This window comes from Penicillium arizonense, assembly GCF_001773325.1.
Source record: "Penicillium arizonense strain CBS 141311 chromosome Unknown PENARI_contig018, whole genome shotgun sequence".
NCBI lineage: Eukaryota > Fungi > Ascomycota > Eurotiomycetes > Eurotiales > Aspergillaceae > Penicillium > Penicillium arizonense.
Window position 1 is genome coordinate 241,371 of NW_019173295.1, and position 14,431 is coordinate 255,801.

Here is a 14,431-nt window from a genome sequence, read left to right on the forward strand (position 1 = left end):
TGTTGAGGGGCACATAATGGACCCATGGGACCAGGATATCTTGATGCCATTCACGAAAGATTGAGAGTTTCATGGGTAGACTCTTACTGCGCAGGAAGGCATAGAACCTTCCGCTGTATGCCCAGCCATCCATGTCTAGCAAGTAGCGGTGCCGCCATGCTTCTTTCGGCCATTCGAAACTGGCTGGTTCTCCGAAGAATTCAATTTGTGATTGGCAGTCATCCTCGCAATAATCAATTTCCGTAAATTTGATGTTGAAATGGTCCCGGTATCTTTCTGAATGGATTTGTTCGAGACCTCCATCATTACTGCCAAACTCACTACATGATGACGCCGGCGGTTTTGAGTTCGGTTTAAAGGTATATTGCGGTGAAGTAGGATGGGTCAAATTCCCCACAACTTGCTGTCGCAAAGAATGGCGCCAGGTATCTGCCTTTGTGTGAGCGCCGCTGTTGCCTCCTCTCCAGTACAGTTGAGGCTTCTTGTCTTTCCATTCAGAGTCAATGTCCTCTTCATAAGACATTCTATCCATGTAATACCACATTGATGGCATTGGAATATCCTGGAAAGAAGAAGGCGCTGACACAGAGAACACAGGAGCGATCTCATCCGTGAGCTTCAAAATATGTGGTGCCTTGAAGAGACCTACACGGTTCCGCAGCGAAGGGTTCCTGCATATATCGCTGAAAGCAGTGTGATTGTAAACAAAACCCAGAGGCTGAACGGCGTATGAAGCTGTGTCATCTCGAGGGTCCCCGTCGAGGTTTCTCGCTGGGGTGTCTGCAGGACATGACATGCTCGAATACACCCAATTTTCTTGTAGCGCCAGGTTGTTGTATCGAGTAGTCGAGACTGATGTGATCCACTCAGATACATATTCCCGCTTCGAAAATGTAGTCCTTGGGGAGGATGTCCGAGCCAACTGATTCTGAGCTTCTCTACCAAGAGAAACCATCCGACTCAACCGTTCATGAGCAACAACAACTCGCGGCTCATCGTGAACATTGAATGCCATATCGATATCTGGTAAATATTCCGCGAACTTGTCAATGATCATCTTCATTCCATCGCGCTGGTACCGTTCGCCAAAGACAGTGTAGATCGGCTTGCCGGCTCGTATCGACCAACCCATGAACATGTTATCCTTGTATCCAAGGTCTTGTCTTGTTCGTTCGCGGATCAAGCTTGGAGAAACACCCCAGAATGGAAGTAGTGCGTGGTAGATTATATCGAATTCATCTATCAGGACTGTCCCTCTGTCTGTGGCGAATTTGTACCACGCGTCAAAGTGAGGAGGTGGTGGCATGTTGTATCGACGTTTGTATTCAGCAATGGCCTCATTTAATGATTTTGATTGCCGTTTCACAGTCGTATCGAATGCTTTTTGGGCATTCCTTGTAAGTTGCAAGACAGGATGGGGACAAAGTCCTTCATCGGGAGTAGCCAGTATTGGAGGACTGAAGAACAAAATCATAGTTGTGAGCGAAATTGCCGAGAGGACAATTATGCACATCCTTTTCCTATGGCAAGAGTGATACTTCGCGGTCTTCCCTTTCCCTTGACCGAGCAGACCGTACATCTCTTCATGCCATGCTGGACTGACGGTACCCAGCTATAAGATCGATTAACACTTGCTGTATAGTATTATATTGTAGGCGCGGAGCTCACCATCCAACGCCTGATACGGCGTAAATTTGATAGTATCATGTTCGTGATAATGTGGATAACTCAAACCCCAGGCGAACGCAAATGCAGCACAGGCAACATCGGACCGAGACAAGGACGTGAGGGCGCAAAATGCCCTGAGTATTTCTTAATGTCGACGTGAATGGTTGGCATGCTAATTCCAGAGAGAATTGAAGCCCCTGGACCCTTGCATGGGAGATTCGACGTGAGAGGCCACTACGTCACTGGGGCAGATTGGTCGATCATTTCCCATTTGGGTGTTTTCTAACTATAGCCAGAGTGCCCTATGCAATGAAATTATGCGATGCTTTTGATAAAAGTTGATTATGGCCTTTTGAGAAAAGGAAGACGTGTTATTAGCATGAAACCAGTCAGTCTGGTGAAATCCGCAAGAAAAAAGCACCCCCAATAGCGCCTGTAATGCAGTCAGAAGTAAGCTGTGAGATTCAACCTCCTTGCCAGCAAAACCACTGTTAGTGAATGCGCCAGGGTATCCCATCCATTAATCAGAAATGCAAAAGTAACAAAGAACGCGAGTATTGCACATTTTGAACACCCCGGTTCCATCCCAGAAAAATGTAGCTAAGAAAACAGAGGGGGAAAGAAAGGACTTCAAGAAGCCCGGAAATCGTACATGCGGACATGGTAGTCGTCGCCACCGGTAATAAACCGGCTATCACTGAGTCCAATGCAATTCACAGCAGCACTATGTCCTTCAAAGGTATCCTGACAGGTAGGGACACGGGGATCCCAGATCTTCACCATGCGATCCATACCGCCAGATGCAATCCGCAGGGTATCAGCAGAGAGAGCCCAGATACCCTCCAGGTGCCCAAAGAAGGTACGAAGGCATCTTCCAGTGCTGGTTTCCCACAAGCGAATAGTGGCATCTACACCGCTCGTGATGATGTAGCGCGGGGGCTCCAGGCGGCTTTCTTCTTGGTCGAAAGAAGAACCGAAAGACGAAGGTTGGATAGAGAGGGACTTGGCCTCTAAAATGGGGGAGAGGATGTTGACGGCATCGCCATTTTGGGAGGATGTGCTGACGTGATCGTTCTCACAGTCGGCGAGATGGCTTTCTAGCTCGATTTCGCGTGGCAATGCGATAACTTGCTGGACGGCTCCGATGTGGTTGTGGAACAGTCGGATGCAAGTCTTGGTGTCCAAATCCCATAGGCGAGCTGCACCGTCGTCACAGGCAGTCAAGACTGTACGCGAAGGAGTGTCGATCTTAACAGCGTTAACTCCCTCTGGGTGAGGAAGCACAAAAGTGGATTTGTCCTTGAAGTTCCAGATCTTAACTGTGCGGTCGACGGAAGCAGAAGCCAGAAGAGTGCAATCAAAGTGGAGGGCAATGACCGCTTCAGTGTGACCATTGTACTTGGAGATACATTCACCCGTGCGCCAGTTCCACACTCTGATGCTGCGATCCAAGCTCCCGGTGATCAGCTTCGTGTCGTCAAACTGGAGACAACGCACCCCAGCAGTGTGACCTCGGAGCGTTCGCAATTCTTCGCCGGTATCGGTGTCCCAAATCTTGATGGTGGCATCGTAGGATCCAGTCATCAAAATGTTGTCCTCGAATTGAAGGCACATGACACTGTCTCGGTGACCCTTGAACACTTTAACAGAGCAACGCTTGTGTTTCCAGTTCATGCCAACCACAAAGCGATCACGGTAGACATCCTTCCACGGACGGTAGCGAGTCTTGAAATAACTCTCGTCCTCTTCAAGAGCTTGCGCGGGGGATGCACAGTGACGTTTTGTCAGTGCAGTACTTTGGTCGTCAGATTCAACCTTGCGCTTTCCACCGACAGGAGCCTCGACCGTCGAGCAAGACTCGTTGATCGTGTTCTCGGTGGATCCTCCGGCAGGCTGGTTGTGTCCCCAATTGGTGGCACGGAGCTCGATCTCACGCTTTGCCTCGCGCAAGCGTTTACGATCCAAAAGAGGAAGACCCCAGCCACACTTGTTACACTTGCGGCGAATATGTTGCTCACACATCCTATGCCAGACCACATCGTCATCAGCCAGAGCATTCCAGCGACGAGACACTTGAGCTGCTCGGCAAAGTGACGCGGTATCGAGGTAACGAAGGATTTTGAAAGACAACTCTGGGGGAAGGGCGGCAAGAAAATCGATTCGGATCAGTTCGCGGACGCTGGCAGAGATGTAAGAGAGTTGGGGGAAGCAGCACTGAGCCAGGATTCCCTGGAGCATGAGAGTGCGCTGCTTGGCTGGAGCAGCGGAAAACAAGGACCAAACATGGGCGATGCCCTGCTGATCACTTTGAGGAAGTGTGTCCAGGTCGCTTTGCAGCCGGGTCATTGACTGCTCATCCGCCTGACGTCTGCATTTCGAATCTGGTTGGTGACGGTAGCAGTAACTAGCGTTCACCGGGCGATGCTCAGCAGCAGTATTGATCTGGGAGCGCAAAGGCGCATATTGCCTCGGTTGGTACTTTGTCAGGAAAGACGCAACATTCTGCCTTGCCCGTTCCTCCAATGTCTGTGTGTCAGAGCCTTTGCGGGGTGGAGAGCGGTTGGAATCGGCATTTGCACTTGGGCCCACGGTGGCGGCAGGGGTCAGGGTTTGCTGCGCAAAGCGATTTTCCGGAGTGTCGGACATGGTTGTAGATCGGTTGTGAGGTTGAGGGGGGAGGAGAGCCGTTTTGAGTGAAGGTGACGGGTACACCTTATTGTGTAATACAGCGATAAGGACGAGGGTGGCTTGCGCGTGTCGGCGCTCGGAGATTGTTCCGAAGTGCAGCCCTGATCAGAGATGATAGCGAGGAGGTCACTCTCAGGATAATCCTCCGTCCAATATCCCAGGAAATTCGGGGGATTATATACTCGGGCGGATATGAGTACCCTGAGGAAAGGGAAGTTATATGATCGACACCGAAGGGAGTTGCAGAAGTAGTTGCAGCAGTCAACCGGGATCGCCGGAGACTTTAAACAAAAGGGCGATTGCACAATCGTCTAGTTGCAATAGTCGCAATAGTTCGGATTTGGTTTAGCTCGGCCTCAACTGAGAGGGAATTGCGTGACGGAAGGCGAATTCGTGATTAGGGCGGTGTGCCACGTGACCCGGATTGCGACATCTCCGCCATCTCGCACATCAACACTTCCCCCCAGTCTTCACTTGTCTTCTACTTATCATTCGCGCCCGATGTATCAGGTTGGGGTCTCAGACGGGATCACACCGCTAATCTCGGGCTGAAGCTACAGTGATCCTACAGTGGAGAAGACATCCTCGAGTCTAGCCCCAGACCCACTGGGTAAGACGCCTTTCTCCTCCCAGCTTTGTTTGGTGGGGAAGAGCTTATCGGTGTGCATCCCTGCATCCGGGGCTCCGTCCTTCATTTCCACCTCTGTATCAGCCTGGATTCATATGGTCAACAAGTGCAAGTGATCTAGACCTCCAACTGATAGTAGAATCCCGAGTCCCGAATCCCTCCTTTTCGTAGCCTCCTTCGACCAAGGGCTTTCTGGCATTGAGAGCCGTGTCTGCTCACCCTGGTCTCACCCCATCGCTTTCACTGGTTACGAAAATGTCGTCATCCGAGTCATCCGCATCGTCGATTCCTCCCCCCGACGAGGAAAAGTCCATGCCACAGGTCGACAACCTGATTTCTTATCTACTGGGAGCCAAGCGGTCGCTTTCCTCGATAAATCATGTGTGGCGGGCCAACGAAATCGTGACTGCGTCCCATTCGGCGTTGGAGGAGAGCGTCATTGTCTGCTCCCGGACAGGGTTTCTACGCCGAGGTCTAAATAATCAGCTGCGGTTGCTATACGACGTTCGCACCGAGGTGGAGGAAATCTCATACCGGGGTCGTGATGAGTTCTCGGCTGCCTTGAGAAACCTTGATGCTGCTGATGCTCGCCTCAAAGATACCCTGGATCTACTGCGTGGGACAATTGTTCACCCTTCATTCAGGCCCGGGGATGAGGTTCAGAAGACCCTCCACGACTTCGTGGATGAGCGAGGAGTGGCAGAGCTGCATGCTTCCTTGAAAGACTCAATAGACCGCACTAACACAGCACGAGCTGATTTGGACACATCCAATCGGGAGTTTGATGACGAGCTTCAAGCCACCAGGCAGTCACTTCGACATTACCACACAGCCACGAAATTCGCCTCATCCCGTGTCTCAATCTCGTCATCCTCATCCTCTGCCTCTGATTCCGGCTTGCTCACCTTATCGTCGATGCCTGGTCAGATCCAATCATTGGAGGCCAACGCCCAAGAAATGGCCGGCCTGCTCGAATCCCTGGTTCGTCATTTTGACCTCTGCGTCACCGCGGTGAAACATACAGATGGTGGAGGAGCAGTCGCGCGATCTATCACGGGGGACATGCCCTCGGGTGTGGACCGCGGCACCGACGGGATGCCTAATATTGGGGCGGAAATCAATGCCAATTTGAACGCACCCCTGGATCCAATGACAGACGCTGAATACCAGGAAATGGTCACTGTTATTATCAAGGATGCCCCTGAGGCAGATGATGTGGTAATGGAAATCCAAGATCGCATCACCGAGATGGAATCAATCTTTGAGCAAGTACAAGCACAGCGAGATGTGCTCTTGACTATTTCCAAGGCAACCATCGAAGTGAACACCCATCTGTCTTCCCTGGCCTCCTCTCGTCTACCTCGTTACATCTCCCAGGCACACAATTTTACCAGAGTATGGCACGAGGAAAACGACCGTATTAACACGGGTCTTGCAGAACTCTCTGACCTACACTCCCTCTATGATGGCTTCCTCAACGCCTATGATAGCCTTATGCTCGAGGTAGCTCGTCGAAAGCACGTCCGTCAAAGGGTGGAAAAGGTCCTCCGAGACACCCGGCACAAGCTGGACCAACTCCACGACGAAGACGCTGCCGCTCGGGATGCTTTCCGCGTCGACCAGGGTGATTTCCTTCCCTCGGACATCTGGCCTGGTGTTGGGCTAGCGCCCATGCAGGTGCAATTCCTCCGTCTGCCAGGTGGTCACCTCGACGGTAACCCTGCTCCAGGAGATATCCCTGAGCAATCCAGTGCTTACGAGTTGACCGAGGCTGTCAAATCAGGGTTCCCAGATGACAGTGCCGAGGGGGAACATATCCCCAACTTGCCGAAAGACCTAATCGAGCAGGCATACGCACGGGTCAAGGCGCGGCATAAGAGCGTTGCGTAAACCCACATGGCCAAATTCTGTGATCCCACACCGGCTCCCAATCTATCTATCCCACACACTGCTAATACCCACCTTATTTCCATTACAGTACAGCGATGCATCATTTCCCTCGGCGTCTTCATTTGGATCTTCTGCTATTCCCGCCGCGTTATGTAATTACGGTGGAAATTGGAGATTAGGCTTGCTCCCTGCTACATTTAGCTACTATATCACAATCACAATCGAGCTGGACTTGCAATATGACCTAGATGATGAAAACCCAATAGGTCCGACCTGCCGTTTTCCCCCCCTCAATCTCCTGTTCGATCCAATCGATACTTCAGATGCATACTCCTCGAAGATGTAAGCACTGTGTATTCTGGATCTTGCAGGAGATTGGGGGAAGATCGGTTTGGAATGACTTCCAAAGAGAGCTCTGATAGGTCATTGTCCATCTCAAGTGGTGAGCAATATATATAAGAAGATTTTTGTTCTGGCTTAAGTAACTTATTGTCTACTCACACATGGTTCGCCATAAAATATATTTTTGCGTAGCAGATATATATATTGTCCCATTTTTATCTAGTGTAGACCAAGGTATCAAATGCCCAATGCTCCATCCATATATGCATTTCATCATCAAATCATGCCAAGCGGTTACTCACACAACGTGTAAAATATCGCAACGTGCACATGCAAAGAAAGATAAGAGAAGCCGTGCGCTTATTTCTTCTTCCTGGAGGACGAAGAGACAAGACGCTTCTTCATATGCTTGGGCATCTTGTTCGCTCGCTGCTCACGCTTCTCCTCCTTGACCTTTGCCTTGTGATCGCGCTTGGAGTCTTTGTCTTCGAAACGTTTACCCCGAGGCGCCTTCTTCGCGAAAGGATCATTCTCATCATCCTCCGAGTCGGATCCTGAGACAGAAACACCACCACTGGCATCAGAGGCGAGGTCTTCTTCTTCGACATCGGTCTTCTTCTTGCCACCAGCCAAGAGGTCGCCGTAGATAAGGTCGGCACCTTGGCCGTCACGGATGCGCTCGGCATCACGCTCCACATCGTACACCTGCTCTAGCGTCTGGGGAATGTATTGTTGACGGAAGACCGCAGTGTCGACATCCTCGGCCTCCTGCTGCTCTTCGTCACCCTCCTCACGGGCAATAAGAAGCTTCTCAATGGCAGCATTCATCTCTTCGCTTCCAGCAGCGATGTCAGTCGGGCCGTCAGGAGAGATGATGAACTGGAAGACAGTACGCTCAGGCAGCGTAAGAACATTCTTCCGGCGGAAGAAGTCGCTAACGTTCTTGATATCCATGCGCAGGAATTCCAAACTGCGAGGGTGGTCGTGCTCAACACTCTGACTGACATCGATGATGTAGAGACGCTCCTTGTGGTAGAGAATGTTATACTCGCTCAGATCGGCGTGGACTAGACGACAAGTCTGGTACATAACACGCATGTAACCCAACAATTCCATGTACAGTGCGCGCCAGCGAGTCTCGGGCTCGGGGATGTTGAAGTCCACGTCCTTCAGGCGAGGTGCGCCCAGACCCTTGGAGCTACCAATGAATCCCATCACGAGAACGTGGAGACGGAGGTAGATAGGCTCGGGACAGGGGATACCGGTAGCGTAGATTCTGCGCAGGTTACGCATTTCCTTCTCGGCCCAGAGTTTAACCATGGCGCGGTTATTACTCTTGTTGTATCCCTGACGGAAACGGAACTCGCCAGTCACATACTTATCACGGTCCTTGAAGACCAAAATACTTGTCTTGTAGACCTTGATGGCACGGTGTACCGGGATGGCATCCTCGTCTTCCTGGGGGAAGGACATGGCGTGGTAGACGTTGGCTTCCTTTCCGGTAGACAGACATCCATGAATCTCCGAGACAAGTCCACGGTTGATCATCTGCAGCAAGAGCATCCGTGTACGAGGATCCAACACTTGTTCCGAGGTGGCTCGGTCAGCCTTATCTCCGCCCTTCTCAGCCTTGCCTGAGATACCAGCCTGTTGATCGTCGAGTTTGATCTTGCCAGCATGGCGAGTGAGCGACTTGACCTGGTCATCGATGGAGGCAGAAGTGTTGACGGTAGGCTTCTGGGTGTTCGTCTTGGGATAGGTCCATTTCGGGATATTGGAGTCGGCAGCGAGATCGTTGATTTTGCGCTGGCGGTTATAGGCCTTGGTGAGGTCGGAGTTATCGGAAGAGAGAATGTCCTCGCGATCTAATTCCTCCTCGAAAATATCCTCATAGTCCTCGTCGTAGTCATCGTCCTGCTCATCGGGCAGATCTTGCCCCGCCGCAGCGGAGTCTGCATTATCGGGGTTCACATAGCCCTCGTTGGGCATGTAGGTGTGGGATGGCGCAAGGCCATCAGCAATGCCAGTTGCCTGGGCAGTATTCTCGTTTGAAGCCATTCTGGATCTTCAATGTCGAGAAAGCAGAGATGTGAGTTCGTCCGTCCCCAAGGTTTTTTTTTTCTGTGGCCCAAATTTGGTTGACCGCCCGGCAGAACCCCGCGCCCAACGAGACGCGCGGATTTCGTTCCTCGCGTAGTCTCCCCTGCCTGTCGCAACACACGCATCATTCGCCTCGGTCTTTCTTTATTCTTTGCCAGGACATCCGTGGCGCTGATACTCACGGCGCACATTTTCACTTTCTAACATTCGCGCCAGTCGCGTTATGCCGCGGGCGTTATAGGTGATTATCGCGTCGCGCGTATCCTCTAACGATGTATGTCAAGCAGATCATCATCCAAGGCTTTAAGAGGTATGGTGGCCCAAATGAACGACCACCGGGTTCTACGAACTATTTCTGACAAAATACGATCTTTAGCTACAAGGACCAAACGGTCATTGAGCCATTCTCCCCCAAACACAATGTTATCGTCGGCCGCAATGGTTCTGGCAAAAGTAATTTCTTTGCTGCCATTCGATTCGTCCTTAGCGATGCCTACACCCACCTTGGCAGAGAGGAGCGTCAAGCTCTCTTGCATGTATGTAGCTCGCCATTGATCCTATGCGTGGTTTACTGACCCCATGCAGGAAGGTTCCGGTTCTGCTGTGATGTCCGCTTACGTCGAGATCATCTTTGACAACTCCGACGATCGATTCCCCACTGGCAAGCCAGAGCTTGTCCTCCGCCGTACTATCGGTATCAAGAAAGATGAATACACACTCGACCGCAAGAATGCCACTAAAAACGATGTCATGAACCTCCTTGAGTCGGCCGGTTTCTCTCGATCTAATCCTTACTATATTGTCCCCCAAGGTCGAGTCACCGCATTGACAAACATGAAGGACTCCGAACGATTGGTACTGTTGAAGGAAGTGGCTGGTACACAGGTTTACGAGGCTCGTCGGTCGGAGTCTTTGAAAATCATGCACGAAACCAACAGCAAACGGACCAAGATTGACGAACTCCTTGACTATATCAACGAGCGACTTGCCGAACTCGAAGAAGAAAAGGATGAGCTTCGAAGCTACCAAGAAAAAGACAAGGAACGCCGATGCTTGGAATACACTATCTACTCGCTTGAGCAGCAGGAAATCGGCAAGGTTCTCAATGAAATCGAGGAGCGACGACAGAATGGCGTCGAAGATGCAGACAACAACCGCGACCAATTCATCGATGGCGAGAAGGCCATGGCTCAGATTGATGCCGAGATCGCCGAATGCCGGCAGCAGATTGAGTTTCTGAAGGTCGACAAGGCTCAACTGGAAGAGGAACGCCGTGAAACTTCCAAGACTCTGGCACAGAACGAACTGCAGGCCAAGTCTCTTTCTGACAACCAGGCTGCCGCCCAAGCCCTGAAATCCCGTTACGACGCTGATCTTACTTCTGTTCAAAATGCCATCAAGGAGCGCGAAGCTGAACACCAGGAAATCCTCCCTCGCTTCAATGCTTTGAAAGATCAAGAAGACACAGTGAAGTCGCAGTTGACAGATGCCGAAACATCTCGCCAGCGTCTGTACGCGAAGCAGGGCCGTAACTCACGCTTCAAGAACAAGTCCGAGCGCGACAAGTGGCTGAACATGGAAGTCAGGGAGAGTAACAACTCTATCAAAGCAGTCCAGAATGTGGTGTCTCAGACCAAGGAAGACATTCAGGAACTGGAAACCGAAATTGCTCGCCTGGAGCCGGAGACCGAACTGCTGCGCCAGCAGATCGATGGACGGGGTGACACGATGCACACCGTTGATCAACAAGTTCAAGATGCTAAAGACGAGAGAGACCGCTTGATGGACCAGAGAAAGGAGCTATGGAGAGAAGAAGCGAAGCTTGACTCTGTGCTTTCAAACGCATCGCAGGAGGTTGATCGTGCTGAGCGTAATCTCTCGTCAATGATGGATAATAACACCAGCCGTGGAACAGCAGCGGTGCGACGAATTAAGCGCCAGTATAACCTCGAAGGCGTCTACGGTACCCTTGCAGAACTTTTCGATGTCAACGACAGATACCGAACCGCCGTCGAAGTCACGGCAGGACAGAGCCTGTTCCACTACGTCGTTGACACCGATGAAACCGCCACAAAAGTCCTTGAGATTCTACAAAAGGAGAAGGCTGGCCGTGTGACATTTATGCCTCTGAATCGACTTCGCTCAAGGCCCTTGAACATGCCTCGCGCTAGTGACACAATCCCCATGATTGAAAAACTAGAGTATGACCCTGCGTATGAGAGAGCCTTCCAGCACGTGTTTGGCAAAACAATTATATGCCCCAACTTGCAAGTTGCGTCGCAGTACGCTCGAAGCCATGGTGTCAACGCCATTACCCCAGAGGGTGATCGATCAGACAAGCGCGGTGCTCTGACTGGTGGATACCACGATTCACGCCAGTCCCGCCTAGACGCAGTCAAGGCTCTAGGGAAGTGGCGAGATGAGTATGAAACAAAGAGGAACCGCGGCACTGAGATTCGGAAGGAGCTGGAGAAGCTTGACCAGATGATCACCAAGGCCGTTGGTGAATTGCAGAAGCTTGAGCAGGAGAGACACAATGTGCAGAACCGGAGTGGACCACTGCGACAAGAGTTGCGGGGCAAGCGTGACCAACTTCAGAACAAGAATGATACCCTCGACGCCAAGCGCCGCGCCCTTCGGAATGTCGAATCCAACCTGGCGGCTTTGAACGATCAGGTGAGCGCTTTCGAGGCGGAATTGTCGTCGCCGTTCCAGAAAGCCCTCACCAGCGAGGAAGAAGCTCGACTTGAGGCTCTGAGCAGCACGGTTCAGGATCTCCGCCGTCAATACCAAGAACTGTCTAGCCAGCGCAGTGAGCTTGAGGCACGGAAGTCGGTGCTTGAAGTTGAGCTCCGGGAGAACCTCAACCCTCGCCTCGACCAACTACTCAACAGAGATGTTGACATTGCCGACGAGGAAGTTCAGGGTAATTTGAAGGAGGTACAACGTGAAGTGAAGCGCCTTGGCCAGGCGTTGGAGAAGCTCAACACACGCCTCAAGCAGGTGGATACCTCTATTGAGGAAGGCAATACTCGTATTGTTGAACTGCAACAGCGCAATGCCGAGACCCGCCGTGAGATTGAAGATCTCGCTCGATCCATCGAGAAGCATCAGCGACGTATGGAGAAGAGTATGCAAAAGAAAGCAGCACTTACCAAGCAAGGCGCCGAGTGCGCAGCCAACATTCGTGCCCTGGGTGTGCTTCCCGATGAAGCCTTTACGAAATACCAACACACCGACTCCAACACTGTCGTGAAAAAACTCCACAAGACCAACGAGGCCCTTAAGAAATATTCTCATGTCAACAAGAAGGCCTTTGAGCAGTACAACAGTTTCACCAAGCAACGTGAGACTTTGACCTCGCGTCGTTCCGAGCTGGACGCGTCGCAAAAGTCTATCGATGATCTTATTTCCGTCCTTGATCAGCGCAAGGACGAGGCCATTGAGCGTACATTCAAGCAGGTCTCTCGCGAGTTCCACAACGTGTTCGAGAAGCTGGTTCCGGCCGGCCGTGGTCGCCTCATTATCCAGCGCAAGACGGACCGCAACGCGCGACCCGAGGATGATGTTGACTCCGATGATGAGGAAGCTCGCCAAAGTGTCGAGAACTACGTCGGGGTTGGCATCAGTGTCAGCTTTAATAGCAAGCACGATGATCAGCAGCGGATCCAGCAGCTGAGTGGTGGACAAAAGAGTAAGCATTTCCATCTAACCCAGCCTCGATTCATATCTAACCATCCTACAGGTCTTTGCGCCCTCGCCCTCGTGTTCGCCATCCAAGCTTGTGATCCCGCACCATTCTACCTCTTCGACGAGATCGACGCCAACCTGGACGCCCAGTACCGAACCGCTGTCGCCCAGATGCTCAAGTCGATCTCGGATTCCACCAACGGACAGTTCATCTGCACTACCTTCCGCCCTGAGATGCTGCACGTCGCGGAGAAGTGCTACGGAGTCAGCTTCCGACAGAAGGCTAGTACGATTGACGTGGTCTCCCGAGAGGAGGCACTGAAATTCGTGGAGGAGCAGAAGTCGTGAGGGGAGTTTCTTTTGCTCTGTATATTGTAATCATTGCTTCGGTGGATGGGCTGGCGCATGATACCGGATTTCTTTCTATGTGATTTCTTTTATTCTTTCGAAAGTAGTGTGTAGGATCAAGTAGTCCATGTCGAAGCAATTGCTGACTTTCAATATTAAAGCCCGAGTTCATTGAAATGCGTGTAGTCTAAGTTATGATACGCTGATGCAAGCCTGATCAACAAGGCACAAATCCGGGGAAATCAAACCTCGCCCGTCCATTCGAACAAGATATCCTCGGGCACATCACGAACAAGAATGTGAACATGTTCCAAAGCCCTCACACTCTGCAGGCCAACCCAGTTCTTAAACCACAAGACATGTGAAGCAGCATCCGAGGTAATTCTCGGATCCTTAGCCAATCGATCGACGAAAGTCTGTCGAACAAACGTGTCGATCAGCAACCTTGATTCCTCCGTCAAATGACCCTCCTCAGATTTGACCGCAATAGGTGTACGCAACCAAACAACCAGATGCGAAATGCCGGGCGTCAACCCGTAGGGCCAATCATTGCGGAGAATCTTGTAGTCCTCCGGATCGGCAAAGGGACGCGGGTTCTTGAAGGCAGCCACAGGACGTTGAATAGCCGCAGAGCCGGCACTATCCAGCGGCATTTGCCACTGCAGTCGCCGTTGGCAGATATAGTTCATGATCGACCCATATTGGGCTTTGGTGTCTGCGCTCCACGCTAAATATCGGCGCAAATCGGAAGGCTTCCGCCTGAAGGCGCCGAGATCATTCCGGGCTGATGCGCGTGAGGGGAGCCCAATTTGGAGAAGAGGGAGAGAGACATACCGATGATGTCCTTGAGGTCTTCCCAGTCGTGGTATACAAACTCCTCATCGGTCATGGCCAAGAGTTGGTGGTCGAGGTCTGTGAGATTGAAAGCAGGCGTCATATTAGCAACAGCAATAACCATACTGTACTTTGTAAAATAGATAGAATAGATAGAATAGATAGAAGAGATAGAAGAGAATAGAATAAACAAAAGAGAAGTAAATATCCCGCGGGGTACCTCAAAAGGGTATCAAATTCCGT

General features: G+C 51.3%; 5 protein-coding genes across 5 annotated transcripts; 2 read left to right on the plus strand and 3 right to left on the minus strand.

Moving 5' to 3' along the window:
- Window positions 1–2,298: 2,298 nt before the first annotated feature.
- PENARI_c018G04592 (F-box/WD repeat-containing protein) lies at window positions 2,299–4,314 on the minus strand (the record flags this gene model as incomplete). Its single annotated transcript, XM_022634545.1, has 1 exon — window positions 2,299–4,314. One exon carries the CDS (start codon window positions 4,312–4,314, stop codon window positions 2,299–2,301), a length of 2,016 nt encoding a protein of 671 aa, XP_022485476.1.
- A 925-nt stretch (window positions 4,315–5,239) lies between these two features.
- Window positions 5,240–6,874, plus strand: PENARI_c018G06220 (autophagy-related protein 17; the record flags this gene model as incomplete). The annotated part of the gene is made up of 1 exon (XM_022634576.1): window positions 5,240–6,874. The coding sequence occupies one exon, from the start codon at window positions 5,240–5,242 to the stop codon at window positions 6,872–6,874; it is 1,635 nt and encodes a 544-aa protein (XP_022485531.1).
- A 702-nt stretch (window positions 6,875–7,576) lies between these two features.
- PENARI_c018G11568 (serine/threonine-protein kinase RIO1) lies at window positions 7,577–9,274 on the minus strand (the record flags this gene model as incomplete). Its single annotated transcript, XM_022634672.1, has 1 exon — window positions 7,577–9,274. One exon carries the CDS (start codon window positions 9,272–9,274, stop codon window positions 7,577–7,579), a length of 1,698 nt encoding a protein of 565 aa, XP_022485601.1.
- Window positions 9,275–9,588: 314 nt separating this feature from the next.
- PENARI_c018G03726 (chromosome segregation protein SMC) lies at window positions 9,589–13,354 on the plus strand (the record flags this gene model as incomplete). Its single annotated transcript, XM_022634526.1, has 4 exons — window positions 9,589–9,626; window positions 9,693–9,852; window positions 9,902–13,010; window positions 13,062–13,354. 4 exons carry the CDS (start codon window positions 9,589–9,591, stop codon window positions 13,352–13,354), a joined length of 3,600 nt encoding a protein of 1,199 aa, XP_022485562.1.
- A 242-nt stretch (window positions 13,355–13,596) lies between these two features.
- Window positions 13,597–14,312, minus strand: PENARI_c018G06000 (GIG1 family protein; the record flags this gene model as incomplete). Its single annotated transcript, XM_022634573.1, has 2 exons — window positions 13,597–14,138; window positions 14,189–14,312. 2 exons carry the CDS (start codon window positions 14,310–14,312, stop codon window positions 13,597–13,599), a joined length of 666 nt encoding a protein of 221 aa, XP_022485544.1.
- Window positions 14,313–14,431: the final 119 nt, after the last annotated feature.